General features: G+C 40.0%; 1 protein-coding gene and 1 non-coding gene across 51 annotated transcripts in view; one reads left to right on the top strand and one right to left on the bottom strand.

Moving 5' to 3' along the window:
- The window catches only part of SRRM1 (serine and arginine repetitive matrix 1), a 30,992-nt gene extending 8,371 nt beyond the window's left edge, over positions 1–22,621 (top strand). For 4 of the 50 annotated variants that reach the window (XM_054680730.2, XM_063784656.1, XM_063784657.1 and 1 more), the window contains 13 exons: positions 894–1,007; positions 1,816–2,010; positions 2,295–2,414; positions 4,241–4,515; positions 10,111–10,191; positions 10,703–10,786; positions 12,054–12,198; positions 12,572–12,613; positions 16,185–16,295; positions 18,486–18,950; positions 19,481–19,676; positions 20,747–20,956; positions 21,545–22,621. In XM_054680730.2, the coding sequence (XP_054536705.1) occupies positions 894–1,007; positions 1,816–2,010; positions 2,295–2,414; positions 4,241–4,515; positions 10,111–10,191; positions 10,703–10,786; positions 12,054–12,198; positions 12,572–12,613; positions 16,185–16,295; positions 18,486–18,950; positions 19,481–19,676; positions 20,747–20,956; positions 21,545–21,649 (2,143 nt within the window). In that variant the 3' untranslated portion in view covers positions 21,650–22,621. Of the gene's footprint in view, positions 1–803; positions 1,008–1,815; positions 2,011–2,294; positions 2,415–4,240; positions 4,516–10,110; positions 10,192–10,699; positions 10,787–12,053; positions 12,199–12,571; positions 12,614–16,184; positions 16,296–18,485; positions 18,951–19,480; positions 19,677–20,746; positions 20,957–21,544 lie in introns of all 50 variants that reach the window. The other 46 variants (XM_054680729.2, XM_063784654.1, XM_063784655.1 and 43 more) reach the window with 15 other exon arrangements.
- On the bottom strand, positions 16,353–16,457 carry LOC112207491 (small nucleolar RNA U13). The gene has a single exon (XR_002941920.1). It is a non-coding gene; the product is annotated as a small nucleolar RNA U13 (small nucleolar RNA).
- Positions 22,622–25,277: the final 2,656 nt, after the last annotated feature.

Here is a 25,277-nt window from a genome sequence, read left to right as displayed (position 1 = left end):
CTTCTATATTTGTGGTGAAAGGTGAGAACTCCATTAGGCTTTTTATTTTTAGGGTTCTGCTTATTTCTTTCATAAATGTCTGCTGGAATTAGTAAAGAGAAGAGGTAATTTCTTTGTCCCTTTCGTTTATATATTTGATACTAAAATCTCCTTATGGAAGTAATATTTATAGAGCTAAGCACAAATTGTCATAGTGGTAACTACTTGACTATTGATGAAGTATGTCTGCCATTTTCCTTCTGTGTGAATAAGAGAAAAACCCTTCGAGTTAGGCAGGCTACTGTTAAGAAAGAGGGCTTCTCCTCTTGCAAAAAAGCTATCTTCTGGATGTTTGATGTATATTTCTCTTTTCTGAAGAACATGTTGCTTTAATGGTATTAGTCATTTTTCTGGCATACTGAGGCTCTTCCTGATGAACTCCATTGTAATCTGTCCGCATCTAAATGTTATATGTTTGGGAGTTTGATTTGTTGTCAAGGATTATCATTGTTTGCTTTAAAGCATCCTCTTTGCCTCTGAAAAGTTGGTCTTTTGATCTCTGGGAATGATTAAGAACCTAAGTCTAGAGTCCCAAGTTAGTGCTTTTCTCCCTTATAACTGATATACTCGAGAATGTTATCTTTCATTTGCTTGTCTTTCTCTTCCCTGTCAAGTAGATGAGGTTAGCATGTCTTTATTTCCATAGGGAAACATCTCAGATATAAACAGTAGTGTAACTAAAGATTAATTCTCACTTCTCCCTTTGACTCCTCTCTTCCAATCCATGTTATTTAAAAACCTGAAAAAAATTACTTTCATCCTAGACGCAAATCCAGATCTCCTTCCCCTAGAAGACGATCTTCCCCTGTCAGGAGAGAGAGAAAGCGCAGTCATTCTCGATCTCCCCGTCACAGAACCAAGAGCCGGAGTCCTTCCCCTGCTCCAGAAAAGAAGGAAAAAACTCCAGAGCTCCCAGAACCTTCAGTGAAAGTAAAAGAACCTTCAGTACAAGAGGCTACTTCTACTAGGCAAGTATATAAAAATTCATTTATAAATAATCACAATTTTAGATTAATAGTGACTGCAAATATGACATCTGAGTTAAAATAAAACTACTTATTTTCCTTTTAGATTTTTTAAATTATAAAATTAGTTTGTTGAAAAGAAATTATTTAGGAGAGTATATTAAAAGAAAATGCCCCAGAGGGTGACCATTACTATCTTTTGGTTGTATTGTTTCAGGTATTTTATATATTGTAACTTGCTTTTTTTCCTCAACGTATTGTGGACAACTTCGCACTTTTAAGAAATGTATGTGGTTGCCAGATGCGGGGGTGCATGCCTGTAATCTCAGCACTTGGGGAGGCTGAGGTGGGTGGATCGCTTGAGCTCACGAGTTAGAGACCAGCCTGGGGCAACATGGTGAAACTCCATCTGTACTAAAAAAAAAAATATATATATATATATGTACACACACACACATAAATTAGCCGGGCATGGTTGGCACATGCCTGTAGTCCCAGCTACTCAGGAGGATCACTTGAGCCTGGGAGGTTGAAGCTGCAGTGAGCCAAGATCATGCCAGTACACTCCAGCCTGAGTGACAAGAGTGAGACCCTGTCTCAGAAGAAGAAAAGAAAATGTACATGGTTGGAATTATTAGTTGCTCTCTGAGTTTCAGTGATAGGTACATACATACTTATGTGTCTTTTGGAGATAGAGACAAGTCTGTGAATTTTGAAAAGTTTTAGAAATACTTTATTACATCATTGTATAATGATTTAGAAGGCTGAGTACAAGAAGGCAAAAAAAAAAAAAAAGCTTTTGTTTCCACAGTGACATTCTGAAAGTTCCCAAACCTGAACCTATACCAGAGCCTAAAGAACCTTCTCCGGAAAAAAATTCCAAAAAAGAAAAGGAGAAGGAGAAGACCCGACCACGATCTCGGTCACGCTCCAAATCAAGATCCCGGACGCGGTCCCGCTCTCCTTCTCACACTCGACCTAGACGGCGCCATAGATCCCGATCAAGGTGAGTTGTGGCTTTAAGATCAACAAAGATCTTAGGTTTTATGTACTACTCTACTGGGTACAATTAGATAAATAATTTCAAAGTGGTAGAAGATGTTTAGTACAAATATTTTTTGAATGTACACAGAGAATTTGAGGACACTTTTCTGTGTACCATAAAAATCTACATAAATGGAAAATTTTGATCTTTGAAATTCATTTTTTAGATGTGGCCATTGAGAAAACTAAGCCAAGAAATTCCTCACTCCTGGTTTATTCAGGACCTAATTCTCTTTGTTACGGCAGATCGTATTCACCTAGAAGGCGGCCAAGCCCAAGAAGGCGGCCATCTCCTCGAAGAAGAACTCCGCCAAGAAGAATGCCTCCTCCACCAAGGCACAGAAGGAGTAGATCTCCAGTAAGACGGTAAGATTTTTAAAATTTGGAAGTGTCAAGTGTTTGACACTTCTGGATACTCTTTCTTTTAGGATAATCTGTAAATTAGTGTCCCCTGGAAGAAAGAACTCATAGGTGATATTAGACAATGTCTTCTAAAGAGTCTGTTTCATTTGAAGTGTAATGCAATTGTTCGTGTTATGAAAAGTGTCTAGTCTGGTGTTGGAAAGTAAACGAGAAATTCATCTTATTGATAGTTTTCTGTTAACTTTTACCCTTCTAGACTTCACCAAGAAATCATACTAAGTAAGAGAATTGGCCACCTTCTCTTTGGCTTTTAACTGGCTTCTGAAAAGTAGCTGATTATAGGGCCAGTAAGCTCCTTTTACCAGTATTAAAGTAATTCATTTGCTATTATACTTTGAGAAAAATATTTTTATGAATTTTTTATAAAATTCTCATAGAAAATTCTCATTATAGAAGTAATGAAGCTTATAAGTAATTCAGACAGAAATAGCATAACTTGGAAGTTTTCCATAATCCGTGGGGGAATATATCTATATTCCATAGATATAATTGCTATTACTAGTTTAGTGTCTGGTTATTTTTCAAAACCCCAACTGTACCAGTGTTCTTTTTTTTACATCATTCTAAAATGAGCATAAGATAAAATATTTGAATCTTGGATATATCACTTTAAACAAAAATTAGTGGCTAAGTCTACCCAAAGTAGAGTCCTAGTGCACTGGTAGCAGTTTTTGTGCCTTCTTGCAATACGTTTCACCTGGCTTGGGAAGAAATGCCGATGACTAAGCTTCCAGTTATATTTTGGACAGAATTTTTTGTTTGAATCTTTTAAAGTTCTTTTCAGGGAACCAAATCAATTTGGAAATAAAGAGGGGAACAATCAAGTAAGCTCTGTAAAGTTACTTTGTTTCTGCAGTCAGGTTTTTCAGAGTCCCATATTTTGAAAATTTTCTTTGGGAAGGGGTTGTCAAGATATATTGAACTATTACTACTGTTGCAAAGAATTGATGTGTCGTGCTCATAGAGGAAATTAGTGAGGTAAATGGTCAGTCAATTTTCAGGCATCACACTTTTCTAATTCCCTTTTAGGAGAAAAGTAATGCTGGTGCTTCCTAGTACAAGATTAGTGGAAACAGCTATTTCTTATACTGGAGTTTTGCAAACAGCATGTTTAAATTGTGCTTACTCAGCCATTTAGCAGTCAATATTTTACAGATTGTTTAAGATTCCCTTTCAGCCAGTTTTTATCTCACACTTAAGGTAGGGTTTCTTTTTTTCAGGTTCTCAGGAATTCTTCCGCCAAAGGTGAATTCTGCAGGTACACATAATTGCAACAGAACTTAACACAAATTTTGCCGCAGAATTCGAGAGGCCCCTGCTTCTAAGTTTATGTAGCTAAATGAATTCTTAGTTTTGCACATCTTTTTTAAAAATGCAACCTAAAGGTTTCTCAACATTGTGTTATTAAATGGAAAATACCTTGCCCCCAAATTTTATATGCAAACTCCAAAACACCAATACCATTCCTAAGGCAGAAGGACTAGTTAGTTATTTTATTATAGCATTCAACCTGACAAGTTTTATAACTGGAGAGAGAACACAGACAGAAGTATTTATCACATTAAGTTGTTTATATTAATCTCAGAACTAGCTGTTTCCTGGCCTAGGTTATGGTTTTTTCCCCCATTCTTTTGGACTCATTTATGTGCTTAGCTACATAAACTCAAAAGTCGGATTAAAATAGCTGTATTTTTGTGTAAACTGTTCATACCTGTAAGGCCATTCTTTATAAGTGTGCAATTAGTGAATATGAATACTTTATTCCACAGAAGAAGACGTTCGTCAGCATCCTTGTCTGGGAGTAGCTCATCATCCTCTTCATCTCGTTCACGGTCACCACCAAAGAAGCCTCCCAAGAGGACATCCAGCCCCCCTCGGAAAACTCGTAGGTTATCTCCTTCAGCAAGTCCTCCAAGGCGAAGGCACAGGCCATCACCTCCTGCAACTCCACCACCCAAAACTCGGCATTCCCCTACACCCCAGCAGTCAAACCGTACAAGAAAAAGTCGTGTTTCTGTGTCTCCAGGGAGAACTTCAGGTAAAGGTAAAAATCAAACACATATGAAACATGTTCTCTCTTTCTTTGGCTACAAAGCATAGTCAGTTATTGCCCCCTGCTCACTCTCAAAGTATGAAATAGCTAGATAATATTTGTATCTGATACTCTCTGTAGGTTTACTTATAAGCCTACCTCTTTCCTGCTTTAAAATCTTGGGGCTTTTTTATGTGTAAAAGGGTTTTGTTTTTAGCAATGCCCTCTGGCATTGCGCAGGTGGAGAAATCTTTTACCAGCCGTGGGCTGTTTGAGTTGGGGTAACATATCAAAGTTTGCGTTGGCATGATAAGGGATCATTTTATTACTATGAGACCAGTTAACTTTTTTTTCTCCTGAAGATTTTTGGTTTGATATCTTAAATAAGAGGACTTCATATTCTCTTTTAGTTCTTTCTTGGTCGCATTACGCTCCCAAGCAAAGGACATGGTGTCCTCTTAAAAGCTGATTTGTTTTTTTAATTTAGGTTCTAGGCAGGGTTCTTCTGAGTGTTGTCCTTGCTTTATTCTGCAGATTGATTTCTGAGGAATTTATGATCTGTGATCCTGCCAGGCAAGTAGAATGCTGTGTTAGTCTGAGTGAAGGTTGTGGTCTATTGGGGTTTGTTCTGTGAGCATTAAATACGCATGGAAAAAACTGTAGTGTCCATTTGAACCAGGCTCTCTGGAGCTTAGGGCTGGAATGATATACAGCCTAAAAGGTGAGTAGTAAGGGATGGGGAGGATCTTAAAAGCTGCTAAAGCAATTGAGTTTTAAGGAGCAATCTGTAGGTTAACACACACTGGGGTTATTATGATCATATTGAAAATTTCAGGTTAGAGCCAGGTGTGGTGGCATGAGCCTGTGGTCCCAGCTACTCAGAAGGCTAAGGCAGGAAGATCACTTGATCCCAGAAGTTCAAGGCTGGCCTCAGCCCCATAGCGAGATCTTGACTCTTAAAAAAAGAGAGAGAAAAAATTTCAGGTTAGAAACAAAGAAATGGGGATGGGCAAAATTTTCATTATACATTTTAATGAGCTTGATGAGACCAGCATTGCTAATTATTCACCCTGTTGCCTTAGCTCCCCACTCCCCAAGGCTGCAATGTGGTGATACCTAGAAAGGCAAATTTTGCTTTCCTTTTTTGTATCTGTGACAATGAGGCATAGATAAGCTGACAGAGTGAAAGGGTGACCAGCAGATTATGATAGTCTGTAAAAAGTAATGTTTTCTGAATTGTGACATTTTTATTGTAGTGATAGATTCATTAAATAAGACATGGCCACTTTTGTTGGCCCCTTAGAGAAGCAGCTAGTGAAAGTAGAGAAGCCTGTAACTGTTCCAGGTTCAGTCCTCAGTTTGAGAGAGGGGCTTCGGGATCACTGTTTTCATAACCTCATGTACCATACTGCTTTTCAGCATTGGGAAAATTTCAGTCCATTTTCAGTTACCATGTCCAAATCTGATGCCCATGGCCCTGGCCTATTTTGTCTTTTCCTGTAAAGTTTGTACTTCTGAATATTTATTCTTTGTCTGGAGCCACAAAGCTCTCCAGGGAAGAAAACAAGTGTTTTTACCTGTTACTTTGCAAAAACACATCAAGTGATGATTTTTTTCTATTTATATCATATAGCCTAAGAGTTGCAAAAGTACCTGAACAGAGGGACCAATCCTTGTTAAAATAGGTTGATTGTTAAGAATTATTAGGTACTTTTAAAAAGCATCTGCACAGATGCTAATTTCTTGTGTTTTGGCGTATACTTTTTGCAAACAAGACAGAGTGGATATGTACATAGGAAAGAAGTAAGCCATGGTGAAAATAAGTATTTCTGTGGGTTTTGGGACAGGGCTTCCGTGTTCAAACAACCTACCCAAAGAGAGGCACTACAGGCAGTGCAGTCAGTCTCCCCTGTGACCACTGGAGCTGAATATTGGTTTGACTTACTTGGAAATAACCTCTCCCCACCACCCCCCTAAATAGAGCCAGCATCTCACTCTGTCACCCGGGCTGGAGTGCAGTGGCCCAGTCATAGCTCACTGCAGCCTCCAACCCCTGGGATTACAAGTGTGAGCCACCACACCCGGCCCAGACAACCTTTTATATTAAACCGATCCCAGCCCTCTGTGATGAAATTTCAGAGCTAGAAAAGACCTTAACAGTTGTCATCAAGAAACAGATTTTCAGGTTAGTTGACTTGGTCAAGGTCAACCAACTAGGAATAAAACTTGAGTTGTCATTCCCAGTTAAATAGTGAATACTTTTCACAACTTTCCTACCCCAGAACTCTTCTTTGATTGCTAAAGGTGAGAAATGGAGGGCAGGGTTGAAATTCTTTAGCTTCTCTATCTGGTAGTATGATTTCAGAAATTACTTTGCAGTTTCTGCTGCTTAGAACAGTAACATCATTGAAATGTAATAGATATTACAGTTAATATTTTCCCTAGTGGCCACTAATCAGGGCTTTAGGGCTCTGCTCTTGATAGTGGGCAAATGGAGTGGGAGGGAGGCAGGAAAAGTGTTTTGGGAAACTTACAGGTTAATTATTTGGAATACAGTATACAGTCATCTGAAGGGATCTTAGGGGAAACATTTGTAATTATTGACATTTCATAAATTGGCATTATCTTAGTACATAAAATAGTGCTTGAAATCAGTGGCACAGTCAGCGAAGTATGTTAACATGATCAATACTGGTGGTGACGGTGTGGTAATTTTGATTTATTTAGATTAGCTTGGCCACATACATTGTGCTATCTGGACACTTAAATGGTTATTTTACTATTGTTGGTCACAGAGTAACTTATCTTTATAAGTGATCTTTTGGGCAGGTCTAAGATTAATAATTAATAGGACTGTTGGAGTAAATTTAAAATTGTGGTTTTAAAGTTGCCTTCTACGATTTCTGACTTCATGCTAGAATGATTTTGTCCCTTGAATACTTAAAACAACATTAACATAAAGTAAATGGTGTAAAGTCTCATCTAGAAAAATAGAAATCTGAAGTGCTGTTATAATATTAATAATGCTGTGATTCAATTGTATTAAACCAGAGTAGGAGTATATAAATGATAGTTGTTTGATGGTATAAATTTTTTTTTTTTTTTTTTTTTTTTTTGAGACGGAGTCTTGCTCTGTCGCCCAGGCTGGAGTGCAATGTTGCAGTCTCGGCTCACTGCAACCTCTGCCTCCCAGGTTCAAGCAATTCTCCTGCCTCAGCCTCACGAGTAGCTGGGATTACAGGCACATGCCACCACACCCAGCTAATACAAATGTATTAATAAAGACTACTTTAGCTAAGTAATTAGTGAGAAATTGAATCAGGATGCAACTCCAGATGTGTATTTCCACTGGGGGAAAATGTAAATAATGTTACAATTCACTTGTATTATATAATGAGTAGGCTTTTGCCAACTATCTTGTAAGCATAACCACATTTTTAATGTTTCTTAGGGGAAAATGTATCCAAACAATCAGCTTCCAAAGCAAGCTTGGGAACCCAATTCTCTAAGGTGGTAACTTGGACATGCACTTTTTAACGACGTGCCCATAATATCTTTGCAGAAATTGAGGATTAAGTAACACTTAAAAATAGAGAATATGGACTTAGAAAAAGAGCCTCAAATAGTTAACAATTTTAAAATATTTTTATTTCTTTGAATTTGTTAAAATATAAGTATTAAGTATAGTTTGCTATTTGCACTGTCATGATTCCTGATATCTGATTGAGTGATAGCCATTCTTTACCCAATCCAGTGATTTGTCCAAATGGCTTATTACGTAGAAATTTTAAGAAAAGTCGCTGGGCACGGTGGCTCACGCCTGTAATCCCAGCACTTTGGGAGGCAGAGATGGGCGGATCACCCAAGGTTGGGAGTTCAAGACCCGCGTGACCAACATGGAGAAACCCCGTCTCTACTAAAAATACAAAATTAGCCGGGCGTGGTTGGCGCATGCCTGTAATCCCAGCTACTCAGGTGGCTGAGGCAGGAGAATCCCTTGAACCCGGGAGGCGGAGGTTGCAGTGAGCCGAGATCATGCCATTGCACTCCAGCCTAGGCAACAAGAGCGAAACTCCGTCTCAAAAAAAAAAAAAAAGAGAAAGGGAAAAGTCTGTTCATTGAAAAGGCATACTGGTAAATTCTTCATTTTGACTTCTTTAGCAAAGATGCAATTACTGTGTTAGATCACTGGTTCTCTAATTACTGCCCCTTGGAATAAACCATTACAGAATTCTGAATGTGAGTGTCTGTTAAATGAGATGTATCTGTATTCTGAGTCAAACATTCCATGGCAATTGCTTTAATCACACAAAACAGGTATCAGGATCCTGAGAGGATCAAATTGTCTGTAGGTTTATTTCTTATTGGGATGTTCTCAAGTGGTGTTTTAGGTTAATTTATGGTATATATATGTTTATATGTGAATATACTTATGATTTTAGTTGTAGCAATGGATAGATACTATAAGCAGAGTTAGTTGTTGAGATTAAAACCCATGGCCTAAAAATAGATTCTTGGATTCACATCTTAGCTCACTTAAATTGTCTTTGTGACTGAGGTGAAGTTGCTTCTTTTTAAGCCTCAGGTTTCCTCTCTTGTGAAATGGAATAGGGAGAAAGGGATGTGATACTACTAACTGTGTTAATAGTATGTCTAATACAGCAGGCTTACAAAAGGTAGTTACCATATTTCTATGTCATTGGTAAAAGACAATTGGATAATTCATAGGATACCCACTGCTCTCCTACTACTTTAGGTATAGAAATGCCTTTTTTTCTTTCTAGCTCTTTGGAAAGAATCCTCGTCTTTGTATTTAATAATTTTTACTATTTGTGGCGGTCTGCTTTTTTTCATGGGTAGTTTAAATCCCCTGTGCTATTGTGAAGATTATGCTCTACATAAAGAACCTTTAGCCTGTTGGGCAGTCATTCTTCTTTTCTAGACCAAATATCTTTGTGAAAGTTTCATGAGATCTTATTTCTTAATCATTTATCATCTTTTACTTTTCTGAACCCACCTATTGTGGTTGCTTAAAAGCTTTCATGTTGATGAAGTCTCTGAAGTTGAGTGTGAGGGAGTGAGTGTGGGTGTGGAGGGTGTGTATTTTAGATTGTGGAGCTCGTGTAGCACACAGAGGTTTACTTTACTGAGCTTGTTCTACTCAGTAGCAGCTCCCAATTTCCTTTAACTGTTGGTTTTCTTGGGAGAATCTCAAGATTTGAAAATCATTGTAGAACTTTTTGAGGCTTTTCATTAAACATTTAAAAATTCTTGCCTCACTTCAGATAATGTTCAGATATGACAACAAGGTCTTACAGGAATTTTTTAATTCTTCATAAATTCTTTTTGAGAGTAGTCACACCCATTTTTGTAATAGCAGGAAGGCATCTTGGCTGGGCACAGTGGCTTGTGCCTGTAATCCCAACACTTTGGGAGGTTCAGGCAGGAGGATTGCTTGAGGTCAGGAGTTCAAGACTAGCCTGACTAATATAGTGAGACCCCATCTTTATTTAAAAAAAATAATAAATTTTTAAAAATTAAAAGAAAAGCATCTTGTATAGACCTTTTTTTGTACATAAGCTTTTTTCCACTCTTATTCTTTTTTAGTGACAAAACATAAAGGTACTGAGAAAAGAGAATCCCCTTCACCAGCACCGAAGCCTAGAAAAGTAGAGTTATCTGAATCGGGTAAGTTTGTTGTTTTTTTGTGATTTTGGTTTGTTTGTTTTTGTTTTTCTTAAAGCTGATTTTGATTTTTTGCACATTTGGTCATCCCCTTCTGCTTGAAGATTAAGTATAGGGTAAGAGCTAAGACTCTGAAGGCAGACAGACTTGGGTGGAATCCCCCATTCCAGAATTTAACTGTTTCTGTTTTGATTGACTTATCTGAGCCTTTCTTCTTTCATCTCCGAAATAGGGACAGTAGAGGTTTTTGACAGTTAACTGTATCTGCTTGTAAAATGCTTGGCACCAGCCTGACCTGTAATAAATGCCTAAATAAATTTTATTATATTTGGTGAAGATAGTCTAAATCAGCCTGTGAATTGGCATTTTAAACTCTTTTTTTAAAAAAAATATAGTAGTTGTATTTTTGATCCAACCAAATGAAGGTTTGAGAGACTATTTTCCTATTCAAATTGCAAATTTTCTATATGCTTAACTAAAGAAACACTTTCTAAATGCATCCATCTTTCAGAAGAAGATAAAGGTGGCAAAATGGCTGCAGCAGATTCTGTGCAGCAGAGACGCCAATACAGACGACAAAACCAGCAGTCTTCATCTGGTATGGATGGTGATGAAAGTTTTTTTTCTACCTGTATTTCCTAATAAAAAATACTTGGTATATAAACATCTATGTGTGCAGCATGAGTACTTACTTGCCTACATAGAAATCTGTCTGAGGAGGCAGGATTGTTTCTTTTTTTGGTTTTAAGTCCTTTTGCAAAATTTAATTTTCTGTTACTTTGTTATAAAAGTAATAGGTCCCTAGGATACAATAGTGAAACAGAAAACAGAAGTATAAAATTGGAAACGTATCATTCTTTTTCCAACCTCCTAAAGCTTTTATTCAGAAATTTTCTGTGCATATAGAAAAAGGAAAAGAAAAAACCCCACAGAAGCTCAGCTGTAGATATGTTGCCTCACTTTTTAACTTAACAGTATATTTAGAACATCTTTCCCTATTAAAAATCTAGACTGGGCGCAGTGGCTCACACCTGTAGTCCCAGCACTTTGGGAGGCCGAGGTGAGCAGGCCGAGATCAGGAGTTCAAGACCATCCTGGCCAATAGGGCGAAACCCCATCTCTACGAAAAATACAAAAATTAACCGGGCATAGTGGCGCACACCTGTAATCCCAGTTACTTGGGAGGCCCAGGCAGGAGAATCCCTTGAACCCAGGAGGCAGAGGTTGCAGTGAGTGAGCTGAGATCGCGCCACTGCACTCCAGCCTGGGAGCCTGGGCAACAGAGCAAGGCTTTGTTTCCACACAAAAAAATAATAATAATCTACCCTATTATTTTACTATTTGCATTTTTTATTGTAAGAATATACCAGGCTGGGTATGGTGGCTTAACCTGTAATCCCAGCACTTTCGGAGGCTGAGGTAGATGGATCACTTGAGGTCAGGAGTTCGAGACCAGCCTGGCCAACATGGCAAAACCTTGTCTCAACTAAAAATACAAAGATTAGTTAGGCATGATGGTGCAGACCTGTAATCCCAGCTACTCAGGAGGCGCAAGCGGTCTTTCTGCCTTGGCCTCCCAAATGCTGGGGTTACAGGGGTGAGCCACTGTGCCCAGCTCAAACTTCTTGGAGTATGCCATCTTGATTGGATTACACTGTGGAAATGATTTCTATGTCTTATTTAAATAATGAATATGCTTGGCTTTGAAATCATTGATCATATATTGATAATGATTCTGTTCAGAACTGATGGCCTGTATACATGCTTGCTTACCCTAGTGAACACTCCATCCACCTAGATTTCAGAAAACTTGGACAGATTCAAGCACAAACCTAATGTAATTTTTTTTAATTTTGTAATTATAGACTCTGGCTCCTCCTCCTCCTCAGAAGATGAACGACCCAAGAGATCCCATGTGAAGAATGGTGAGGTTGGCAGGCGGCGGAGACATTCCCCTTCCCGGAGTGCTTCTCCATCACCACGAAAGCGCCAAAAAGAGACTTCCCCTCGGTAACATCTTTGCTTCAGTGATGTTCACTGATGTTCTGTAATTGTGATGAAATTTGATAACTTGGGATTATTTGAGAATTTGGTTAACTCCTTCAAGTATTTGGATATGGTTGGATTTTTGTTTGCTTTTTAGGGTTTTTGTTTTGTTTTGTTTTTGCTTTATTGGTGGTTATTAATAATTAATTTAGAATTGGTAAATTTTAAACCACCATGTCATATATGTGTGCATGATTAGAAAAATAAACTATTATAGCAGTAACTCCTGAACATCTTTGAATATTTAAAAATGTCTCCATTAATGGTACTTAATCCACCCAAGTAAATAATTTAGTGAATGGAATTCTTGACATTTGTTTTTCTCCACTGCTCTCAGGATGCAGATGGGAAAGCGATGGCAATCGCCAGTGACTAAAAGGTTGGTTAGACACTACTTTGTAAATTAGGGTTACATGTCAAAAATTTTAGTGACTTAATTTCCTATTTAGGTGACCTCATCTCATTCTTAAATATATGGTGGCTGTGGCTGTGGATGTGCAGATCCTAAGTTGTTTTGGTTTGAGTATTTCTTTTAACACATTAGATTAATGATAGGGAGAATTATACATGAGCTATTTGGTTTAGACCCTTATTTGAACTTAGATTTTTAATATCTGGTTGTGCTCTTTTGTGATAATTTGCATCAACTTACATCAAGCAGCACGCAGATTTTTAACAGTATCTGGATACTTTTCCAGAGATAGGATTATTGCTCCTTAGATTTGGGGGGAGGGACTTTGTATTTGTGGTGACATTAGGGAGGGCAAGAAAAACTAGGGAGAAACTTTAGAAATATTAAAAGTGAGAGGATCACGAGGTCAGGAGATCAAGACCATCCTGGCCAACATGGTGAAACCCCATTTCTACTAAAAATACAAAAATTAGCTGGGAGTGTTGGCGCGTGCCTGTAATCCCAGCTACTCGGAAGGCTGAGGCAGGAGAATCGCTTCAACCCAGGAGGCGGAGGTTGCAATGAGCTGAGATCACGCCACTGTACTCCAGCCTCGCAACAGAGCTAAATTCCCTCTCTAATAATAATAATAATAATAATAATAATAAATTAAAGCGAATGGAAGGCTTTGGCCCTGTTCAGTCTTTCCAGTACTAGAAAGGTGGGTTGCATATCTCTCTCTTTTTTTTTTTTTTTTTTTGTTGAGATGGAGTCTGGCTCTATCACCCAGGCTGGGGTGCATTGGTGCGACCTCGGCTCACTGCAACTTCTGCTTTGTAGGTTCAAACGATTCTCCTGCCTCAGCCTCCTGAGTAGCTGGGACTACAGGCACATGCCACCATGCCCAGCTAATTTTTGTATTTTTAGTAGAGAAGGGATTTCGCCATGTTGGCCAGGATGGTCTCAAACTCCTGACGTCAGGTGATCCACCCGCCTCGGCCTCCCAAAGCGTTGGGATTACAGGCATGAGCCACTGGGCCCGACCTGCATATCTTTATTGAAACTTTTGATTATTAGTGTCACTGTGACCATAAAACTGTAAAATTTTAGAGCCAAATCCCTAATTCAGGCCTTACTCTCATAAGTGAGAAGATAGCGGCCCTGATGGGGTAGTTTCTTAGGGCCGCAAAGTGACAAAGTTGGATCTTAGACCTATACATTTGACATTACACTAGTCTGTCTTAACCAGCTTTCTGCTTTTGGGGCCTTAGCTGCCACTGAATTTTGAAGTATTTATCCTTGCTGAAGCTATCCCACTGTCCTTTTTGTAGCTCAGTTTTTGAAGCTGTGTTGTTTTAGGTAATCTCATCGATAAGAGTGTTTTCTTGGAAAGGAACCAGTGAGCAGTGTTTGTGATGGAGCAAAGCACGGGGTATTTACACTGTGGAGGAAACTGCTCCATGATAATAAAAGATAAAAACCTAAAAAAGATGAGTTTGGCTGCTAAAGCATTCCTTTCCCAGCTATAATTATCTCTGGCTTTTGTGAAGTTGCTAGCACAGCAACTAAACAATTGCTTTACAGAGTTAGATTAGCGGTGCAATTTCTTCTCTTTCATCTCCCCTTCCCTCCCCACCCCCCCACCAAATTATGGCACTACTTTCTGTTCTGGAAAGAGATTCCTCACAGCAGTAAAATCAACACTAATGTTTATTGCTCTACTCCAGGATGTTTTTGTTTTGTTTCTTGTCATTTAAAAAGTATTTTAAGTTATATACCAGCAGCTTCAAGTTTAATGCCATTAGAAATTGCCATCAGGTTCCTAGGATTTAGAGATGGAGGAAGGATTATTTGGAATTATGCTTCAGTATCGTATTTTAGAAGGGGAGATAGAGGCCGGGTGCAGTGGCTCATGCCTGTAATCTCAGCACTTTGGGAGGCTGAGTTGGGTGGATCACCTGAGATCAGACGTTTGAGACCAGCCTGGCCAACACGACGGAACCCCATCTCTACTAAAAATACAAAAAAGTTAGCCGGGTGTGGTGGCGCATGCCTGTAGTCCCAGCTACTCGGGAGGCTCAGGCAGGAGAATCGTTTGAATCTGGGAGGTGGAGGTTGCAGTGAGCCGATATCGTGCCATTGCACTCCAGCCTGGGCAACAAGAGCAAAACTCCGTCTCAAAAAAAAAGAGGCTCACGCCTGTAATCCCAGCACTTTGGGAGGCCGAGGCGGGTGGTTCACGAGGTCAGGAGATAAAGACCATCCTGGCTAACACGGTGAAACCCCGTCTCTACTAAAAATACAAAAAATTAGCCGGGTGTGGTGGCGGGCACCTGTAGTCCCAGCTACTCGGGAGGCTGAGGCAGGAGAATGGTGTGAACCCAGGAGGCAGAGCTTGCAGTAAGCCCAGATCGTGCCACTGCACTCCAGCCTGGGCAACAGAGCGAGACTCTGTCTCAAGAAAAGAAGGGGAGATAGAGCCTGGTTTTGAATATTTTATATGTATTTAGTGTGAGGTCTTAGTCCCCACAAAGCATAAGCAGATTTAAGTTGAAAAATTTAGTGGTGACTTTTAGGATTTTGTCTGTTCAGTTAACAGAGATTTCTTAGTTTCTAACGGGAACCAAGACAAAACATAATTCCAGATTCACAGGAAGCATGAGCCCTGTCCTGGGCAAAAAAAATTAAGAGCTTGGAGCAGAGACGTCCAGACTTGGGTCTTAAGCCACTTGCAACTATTGGCATTTTTGAATTTCTGTATTAGAGTCTCTAAAGCAGTTGATTCCTAATAAGGAATTAGAATCACCTGGAGAGCCTTTCCCAAAAACACCTGGCTGGACCTTAGCCCAGACCTTGTAGGCATAAATCTCACATAAGCTTCCTAGGTGGTTCTAATGTGCATCCCCAATAAAAAGCAGTGCTCTTATGTGCTGTTGCCGAACTTTTTCACTCTGTGTCATGTCAAGAATGTTTGGTATTGTGATCCAGAGTAAAAGAAAAATTTCACAAAACGGTATTTACCCTTGTCACAAGTAAAACACTCTGGTTTTATTAAGTTTTTTAATGCTGCCACCCAGGGTCTTGACTGATGATCTTGACCTGTAGTTTGAAAAACACTGTTCTGAAACTTAGTAACCATTGCTGCCCTTGGGGTTAATGATAATTGAAACCGTGTCTTCTGGGTCACTTAACTATAAATGCCACTGACTCAAAGTTAACTATATAGGCCAGGCGTGGTAACTCACACCTGTAATCCCAGCACTTTGGGAGGCTGAGGCAGGCAGATCACCTGAGGTCAGGAGTTCAAGACCAGCTTGGCCAACATGGTGAAACTCCGTCTCTACAAAAATATTTTTAAAAATTAGCCAGGCATGATTATGGGTGCCTGTAATCCCAACTACTCAGGAGGCTGAGGCGGGAGAATTGCTTGAACCTGGGAGGCGGAGGTTGCAGTGAGCCGAGATCATGCCATTGCACTCCAGCCTGGGCGACAGAGTGAGACGCCATCACACACACAAAAAAAAGAAAAAAAAATTAACTATAATTCTTCTTGGTTTAGTGGTAGACGGAGGAGAAGTCCATCCCCACCACCCACCAGAAGGCGACGGTCTCCTTCTCCCGCCCCTCCTCCTCGACGGCGCAGGACTCCCACACCACCACCACGACGAAGGTACTTTGTCAAATATGCTAACTGGAGCATCTCCCCAACTCCCCCCGCCCCTGATAACATCAGATGAGTAATGGTGCTCACTTCCTAACAAGGTTGGAGAGAGGCACAGCTCATGTGTGCATGTGAAAACCCAATCATCATGCTTATGAACTACAAAAGGATCTCTGAATCTTTCTGATGATTATATCTTATTAGAGTAAGCAGACTAGCATTGTTCAGCCAGTCATAAAAGAACACATATGATTCCATCTCTATGAAAAGTCTAGAATACACAAATCTATAGAGATAGAAAACAGATTAGGGTGGGGTGGACATGGGGATGGTAATAGCTGTAGAACTATATGAATATACTAAAATCATTTAATTGTATACTTTAAATGGACCTTAAATGGGTAAATAGGTAGATTTTATAGCAGGTGAATCACGTATTGTCATAAAGATGTTAATACATTAAAAGATGATATTGACTAGTAAGTGTAAAGAGAAAATTTAGAGGATACTGGCAGATATCTCTTACCTAAATAATCAAAGATAACATCCTCAATAAAACATTGGCATCGTGTATTTCCTGGATACCTCTGTAGTATGCTTACCAATTATGCCAAACCTCAGTCTTATTATTAGGAAATAATCAGACAAACCCAAATTGAAAGTCATTCTACAGAATACCTGACCAGTATTCAAAAGTGTCAGTCATGAAAGACGATGACAGAAACAGTCACAGATTGGCAAGAACTAAAGAGATGTAGGGTCCTGGAGCAGAAAAGGAACATTGATTAAGTCCTGGAACAGAAAAGGGACATTCATTAGTGGAAAACTGGGTTGTTTGCTATTTTAGTAATACTAAGTTATCACTGAGGTTCATTTTACAGTTTTGCTAATTTTCTTATGGTTATATAAAATATTAGCATGGTGAAGTGGCAAATCTCCTATTTTTGTAGCTCTTCTTTACAACTATTTTAAAGTAAAAATTAGGGGAAAATGTTTTAATGTCATTGCTCAGATATGTTGCCAAGCAATGTAATGACATGCTGCCACTCTTTTTTTTTTTTTTTTTTTGAGACAGTCTCACTCTGTCACCCAGGCTGGAGTGCAGTGGCCGATCTCAGCTCACTGTAACCTCCGCCTCCTGGGTTCAAGCGATTCTCCTGCCTCAGCCTCCCGAGTAGCTGGGATTACAGGCATCTGCCACCACACCCAGCCAGTTTTTGTATTTTTTGTAGAGATGAGGTTTCACCATGGTAGCCAGGCTGGTCTCAAACTCCTGACCTCAGGTGATCCGCCTCAGCCTCCCAGAGTGCTGGGATGACAGGTGTGACCCACTCTGCCCAGCCTGGCTGCCACTCTTGAATGCCTGTTAAGTGCCAGGCAAAGTGCTAGGTGCTTTATATGCTTTACTACTAGTCTTCAAAGTGACCTTCCTTGATAGTTGGTATTGTTTTCATTTTTCAGGTGAGGAAATGGGAGTTGAGAATTACTAAGTAATTACCCAGATACAGTGATGAAATTGTGCCCTACCACATTGCCAAAATATATGGCCTATTGTAAAGCTAACTCTGGGCAGGAATTTACTTTGATCTAAAAGTCTGCAATATCCAAGAGGAAATTAGGCAGTTTGGCCTGAAAAGTGGCCTTTTGAGACAGAAAATGGAACAGTCTCTTTGAGGGGAGGTAGAAGTGTCTTTAAGGCTTGTGCAGTGAACTCTTAATTATTCAAACAGTGTCCAAATGCTCATTCAGAGAGGATACCACATAGGAGACCTCTTTAAAGTGCAGACTTCCTAAGGTGACCATAATAGAGTTTTGCTAATATAGTTACTTGGTTATTATATAATAACTGATGTTCAGTTAATACAGTGCAAGATTCTGTTTTCAAAAAACGTTAATTTTGTATAGATGTTAAAAGATTGACAAATTCACATCTTCTGAAAATTGCAAATTTCTGTTAATCAAAATGTCTTTTTTTTCTTTTTTGTACTTAGTCCTGCAGACAGTGTCCTGTGTTGCAGTCAGCTGAGATAAACAAGTTTTATTGATATTTAAGTGAGAATATAAAGATAGCATGTTCACTTATAAATATATTCCCTTTGCCTAGTGCTAACTACAGTATAGCCAAACCTACTGATTACTTTTCATCCTGTTTCTGTATTTTGTTGAGCCTTTCAGCTTAATTATGTATCTTTTTACTAGGACTCCTTCTCCTCCCCCACGTCGGCGCTCACCTTCTCCTAGAAGATACTCTCCTCCAATACAGAGGAGATACTCTCCTTCTCCACCTCCAAAGAGAAGAACGGCTTCACCTCCTCCCCCTCCTAAACGAAGAGCATCACCATCTCCACCACCAAAGCGGCGGGTCTCCCATTCTCCACCTCCCAAACAAAGAAGCTCCCCAGTCACCAAGAGACGTTCACCTTCATTATCATCCAAGCATAGGAAAGGGTCTTCCCCAAGCCGCTCTACCAGGGAGGCCCGATCACCACAACCAAACAAACGGCATTCGCCCTCACCACGGCCTCGAGCTCCTCAGACCTCCTCAAGTCCTCCACCCATTCGAAGAGGAGCGTCGTCATCACCCCAAAGAAGGCAGTCCCCGTCTCCAAGTACTAGGCCCATTAGGAGAGTCTCCAGGACTCCGGAACCTAAAAAGATAAAAAAGTAAAAATATTTTATGCTTTTCCATTAGGAATACTTACATAGCTGTTTATATTTGGAAGCTTCCCCCCACCCCCATATAAAAGGAATAAGTTATGAATATGAGCTTTTAAGTCAAACTTGAGGTACTATTTACAGATCTTATTCCATTTTTTGGGATAGTTTCTGTGGTATAAGTTAAATGCCACAGGCTTTTACTTGGTTCTTAGCAGTTATCAATTTGTTTTTGAGGGGTATGCTTCCAAAACTAAACTTGAGTAAGACATTGAACATTTCTTGTGTGTGATGTAAGGAACTGACATTACTAATCTTACATAAGAAGCATCATTAACAGAATAGATAGAGGATTATGGGGCCTTAGCCACCCTCTGGGAAACATAGGTAATGTAAATTGGATATATGTTAGTTGAATCAACCAGCAATCTAAGTGGTATATTTGAAATTCATAACCTGGTTGTACAGTGTAGTTGGTGGTTTTCTCATGTGAAGAGATGGCTGTTCTCAATGCTGAATGTTTTTTCCTTTTTGTCTAGGGCTGCTTCCCCAAGCCCACAGTCTGTAAGGAGGGTCTCATCCTCCCGATCTGTCTCCGGGTCTCCTGAGCCAGCAGCTAAAAAGCCCCCAGCACCTCCATCCCCCGTCCAGTCTCAGTCACCGTCTACAAACTGGTCACCAGCTGTACCGGTCAAAAAGGCCAAAAGCCCAACACCGAGCCCATCACCGCCAAGAGTATGTGTCTGCCTTATTTTGGACACCCTTTTATAAATATGTATATGGTCACTTTGAAGCAGAGAAAATGTCATTGGGGCATTAAAATATTGGTGTTTAAACTTTTTTTCCCATTTGTGAGTTATACATCTGATCTTGGGCAGGTTTCTGTATTGCATAAAATCAGTGGTTAGGTGTCCATCTGTTTTTTGTTTGTTTTTGAGACAGGGTCTCATGCTGTCACCCACGCTGAGTGCAGTGGGATGATCATAGCTCACAGCAGCCTTCCTGGACGCAGGTGATCCCTTCGCCTCAGCCTCCCAAGTAGCTGGGATTATAGGCACATGCTGCTACACCTGGCTGGTTTTTTGTTTTTGACTTTTTGTAGAGACAGGGTCTTGCTGTGTTGACCAGGCTGATCTTGAACTCCTAGCCTCCAGTGATCCTCCTGCTGTGGCCTCAGATGTCCATATTTAATTGGGTTGACTGAATAGTTGTGCAAGCTAACTTGTGAGGAATTTTAAGTAATTGCTTAGAAGTGTGAAATTGAAATATTATGGATTAAATTATAGGAGCCTGCTTTTTGCATAAATTTGGTATGTGTGTCATGAGGAAGAACCAGTCATCCCCACTCTAAAGATAGGAGAGCTCAGATGGTAGCTAGAGACATGGCATTCATACAGGCATGTGTTTAGACTAATGGCTGGTACCATTTATTAAAAGTCTGCTACATGTTAGGCAAGTATTATGGGTGATTTACAGATATTCTCATTTAATTTTCACAAGAGCTTTATCAGGTAGGGATTATTACACTTATTTTAGGTAAAAAGGTCTCAGAAAGAGTTCAACAATTTGTCTAAGGTCAAATAGTTCAGGAGCTGGAATTGAGCTCATCCTGGAGATAGCCCCTGACTTTTGAATACTTTTCTTGGTGATAATTGGCCTTGGGCCTTCCCCACTCACACCCTCCAAAGCCTTTCGGAAATCTTGAGATTTGTCCATTGGGGATTTGAGGAAATAAAATGTTCAGTTGGACAGAATATTAATCAGATTGATTATAAATGCTGGGTGTTGTTTTTTTTTCTTCCTAGAATTCAGATCAGGAGGGAGGTGGAAAGAAAAAGAAGAAAAAGAAGGACAAGAAACACAAAAAGGATAAGAAGCACAAGAAGCACAAAAAACACAAGAAGGAAAAGGCTGTGGCTGCAGCTGCTGCAGCTGCTGTGACCCCTGCAGCCATTGCAGCTGCCACAACCACATTAGCACAGGAAGAGCCAGTGGCAGCGCCAGAGCCGAAGAAGGTATTTAGGAACTCTGTATATGGCTGTCTTGCAGTTTACGTACAGATAGCAAAGTCATTTTGTTTTGAGAAGTAGCAAAATTGTTTTTTCTACTAATTAGCCAGTTACTCTGAGATAAAAGTCACGTACCATACAGTTCACCCATTTAAAGTTTGTGGTTCCCTGGGTTTTAGTATATCAGTCGTGCAGCGATCCCCACACTTTTTTTTTTTTTTTAAAGGTGACTTATTTATTTAAAATATTAACTATCCACAGTGGCCATTATATTTGCATACAGTTCAGTACTCAAAAGATTTGTGAGGTTGGTTTTTTTGTTTGTTTGTTTTTTAATTTTATTATTATTATACTTTAAGTTTTAGGGTACATGTGCACAATGTGCAGGTTAGTTACATATGTATACATGTGCCATGTTGGTGTGCTGCACCCATTAACTCGTCGTTTAGCATTAGGTATATCCCTCCCTGCTCCCCCTACCCCACAACAGTCCCCGGTGTGTGATGTTCCCCTCCCACACTTTGATTCTGCTCTTTACTCGGCATTTCCCACCAGGGTCTCAAGACTTAACCGTGTAAACTCTGTTTTTTTTAGGAGACTGAAAGTGAAGCTGAAGATAACCTTGATGATTTAGAAAAGCACCTGCGTGAAAAGGCCCTGAGATCAATGAGGAAGGCCCAAGTGTCCCCACAGTCTTAGGGGGAAATGTTTGTTATGATGTAAATTTTATTTGGTTTGTACGCAGTTCAATTTCAAAATTGCTAAAATGTGTTTGAGCTTTAGACTATAACATTTGTTGTAATAATTGCTAGGTTGAAGTTCAACATGTAAAAAAAGGGGGCATGGATTTACATTGCAAAAGGTGTCCACAGTGTATTAGTGACATTCTTTCATTGACAGCTGACATAATTCATTGAGTGAAATATTTTAAGCCAAAAAAAATTCCCTTTTTAAAAAAGGGGGTTTAAATACTGTTGGCATTTTTATGGTTCCTTTAAATGCCCTGGCTATTCCCAGAGGGGTTTTTTGTTTGTTTTTTTGGTTTTGATTTTGTTTTTGTTTTTCTTTCTTCTTATTTTTTTCATTTGAGTCTTAGCTCCCATTTAAGTTATGCTTCTGACCTTGTATGGTCTGTAAGCTTGCCCAGAAATAAGACCACTGTTTTGAACTACCACAAAAGTATAAATGAATATTTTAATGCCACAATCTTTCCTGTTGCCTGTGGAGTCTCTGCTGAAATGAATCAGGATTCGAGCTCTAGGATGAGACAGAAAATGAAAGCATGTTGTTTGCCAGGACACTGTGGGTTTATATTGATGTGTAACAAGTTGATTTGGAACACTGGACTCTCATTCTGTTCTTCTGGTTTTGTTTTTTTTGTTTTGTTTTTTTCTTTTGTAAAGGCAATGAGCTAGTCCCAGAAAGGATCCTTCAGTTACATACAATTTGTTTAATGAAATGTCATGGCTCTGTTCATATTTTTGTCTTGTTCTTCCAATTGGTACATACAACTTTCAGAGCCTCTTGTATTTGGAAGGCTGGAAGGGCGCAGACTTTGGAATAGTGTCTTGGTTTCACTGTTTTTGTTTTGATTTTTTTTTTTTGATTTTTTTTAAACTAAAGCTATATAAAGCTTGTGGATTAAACAGAATAAATTTCTAAATTTAAAAATTTTGCCACTCACTTTTACTTACTTAGTAGTGCCTATGTAAACCTTTTGGTGTGTTGGGAGTTGGGCAGGGGAAAGAAAAGGTGATGAAATTAAGGTTTTACCATCTTTATTTCAATAATTACTGTGGTGAGTGCTATAAAGGGAATCAGCATGTGATTGGAACATTTAGAATACTGGTGGGAGAAGTCCACCAGGCAAAGGGAACAGCATTGCAGTCAGACAAACAGTGTCTGTGTCTTCCCTGAGGCAGAAGGAGCCTGCTGGCATGTTAGGAAGTGAACAAAGGCTAAGGAATGACTGGAACACCCTCTGTCAGGGGCGGGGGGGGGGGGGGGGGTTGGGTGTGTGTGTGTGCGCGTGCGCACGTAATATTTGGCTATCTACAACCAAGTCTGTTTTGCATTTAAAACTAAGTGTAACGAAAATTTGGGGAAACTTGGGGTTGTTAACATAGTGTGAGGTAAAACAGCAACATTCGTATGAAAGAAGTTCACCAGAAACCTAAGCTGAGCAGGTCGACGCATGTATAGTTTGATTTTAAGTTCTGGCAGTTGAAGCAAAACAAGGAAGAAAATGCTTACAATCTTAATTTCTTTCTTTTTTTTTTTTTTCTTTTTTGGTTGAGGTCTTGCTCTGTCACCCAGGCTGGAGTGCAGTGGCACAATCTCAGCTCACTGCAAGCTCCGCCTCCTGGGTTCAAGTGATTCTCCTGCCCCAGCCTCCCGAGTAGCTGGGATTATAAGTGCCCGCCACTACGCCAAGCTATTTTTTAAATATTTTTAGTAGAGATGGGGTTTCACCATCTTGGCCAAGCTAGTCTTGAACTCCTGACCTTGTGATTTGCCTGCCTCGCCCTCCCAAAGTGCTGGAATTACAGGTGCGAGCCACCGCACCGCTCCTTCTGCCTTAGGGGAGACACAGACACTGTTTGTCTGATTGCAGTGCTCTTCCCTTTGCCTGGTGGACTTCTCCCACCAGTATTCTAAATGTTCCAATCACATGCTGAGACTTTCCCTTTAGAGCACTCACCACAGTTAATTATTGAAATAAAGATGGTAAAAACATCTTTCAAAGGACATGGACAGTAAATATACCTTCAACAATGAGGAGCTGTTTTTACAGGTGTTTTACAGGTTTAAAGTGATTTGTAACAAGCAAAAAAGCTTGATGAAACTTCTATAGGGACTGCACTAAGGTAGTGTAGAGTGAGTGACTCTACGCTCTATCCATGATAATAGAATTTTATGTGTGTGCAGCAACTTAAGAATTTTCAAGGGCCTTCTACATGGCTCCTTTTGATTTTACAATTCTATGATAAAAGAAAAGCACATAATACTTATTTTCTAAGATGATTTTTGCTGACATTTCCTTTCCAATATGAACAAACCAGTGAACATCATCAGAGTAGAGTTGGCCCTTGAACAATGAGAGGGTTGAGGCACTGACCCCTTGCACAGGCAAAAATTCAAGTATAATTTTTTTACTTCCTAAAAATGTACCTGCCAGGCATGGTAGATCATGCCTGTAATTCCAACACTTTGGGAGGCCAAGGCAAGAGGATTGCTTGAGCCCAGGAATTTGAGACCATCCTGGACAACAATAGCGAGACCTCATCTCCAAAAAACTTTTTTTAAAAAAGCCCTAGGCATGGTGGTGTGTGCCTATAGCCTCAGCTACCCATGAGGCTGAGGTGGGAGGATCACTTGAGCCTTGGAAGTTGAGGCTGCTGTGAGCCATGATCACACCACTGCACTCCAGCCTGGGCATCTCTGAGGCTGAAAAAGAGGGAGGGGGTTGGTCTTGCTGTCCCAGCAATGGGAGAGGTGGAAAAATCTGCCTATAAGTGGATGCATGTAGTGTAAACCTGTGTTCAAGGGTCAGCTGTACTTGGGTCTAGCCAATCATTCAGTCCATTTGTTTACTTACTCCGTAGGCTTTTATTCCTCCACTTGACTGCTCTTAAGATTAGCCATAGCCTGCCTTTTGCCAAATTGAACAATCAGTTCTGAATCCTTATTTTATTAGACCTCTGCAGGATTGGGCTCAATCATTCACTCTGTTGACTCACACTCGTGTTCTTTTAAGCAACACTAGTCGTCCTCCTACCTCACTAACTTTTGTCTCTAAAGGGTCCTTTTAAACATGCAGTGATGTAGTATGCCTTTTTTTGTGCTTGGTTGCCTTCCCTATACTTAACCCCTAGTCTCGTGATTTTAAGTGTCATCTTTATGTTTGAGGTGTTTAATCTCCAGTTCAAACTTCTCCCTGAGCTAGGCTCCTGTTGAGCTACCTGCTTGATAATGCCATTTATTTTATTTATTTATATGAGACAGAGCCTCCCTCTGTTGCCCGGCTGGAGTGCCGTAGTGCGATCTCGGCTCATTGTTACCTCTGCCTCCCGGGTTCAAGCAATTCTGCCTCAACCTCCCGAGTAGCTAGGACTACAAGGGCCTACCACCATGCCACTATGCCCAGCTAATTTTTTTTTTTTTTTTTTTTTTTTTTGAGACGGAGTCTTGCTCTGTCGCCCAGACTGGAGTTCAAGTGGCGCGATCTCAGCTCACTGCAACCTCCCCCTCCCAGGTACAGGCAATTCTCCCATCTCGGCCTCCCTAGTATTAGCTGAGATTACCGGCACCCGCCACCATGCCTGGC

The sequence above is a fragment of the Pan troglodytes genome, chromosome 1 (assembly GCF_028858775.2).
Source record: "Pan troglodytes isolate AG18354 chromosome 1, NHGRI_mPanTro3-v2.0_pri, whole genome shotgun sequence".
In the NCBI taxonomy this organism is placed as follows: domain Eukaryota; kingdom Metazoa; phylum Chordata; class Mammalia; order Primates; family Hominidae; genus Pan; species Pan troglodytes.
This window is presented reverse-complemented; position numbering and strand designations above follow the sequence as displayed.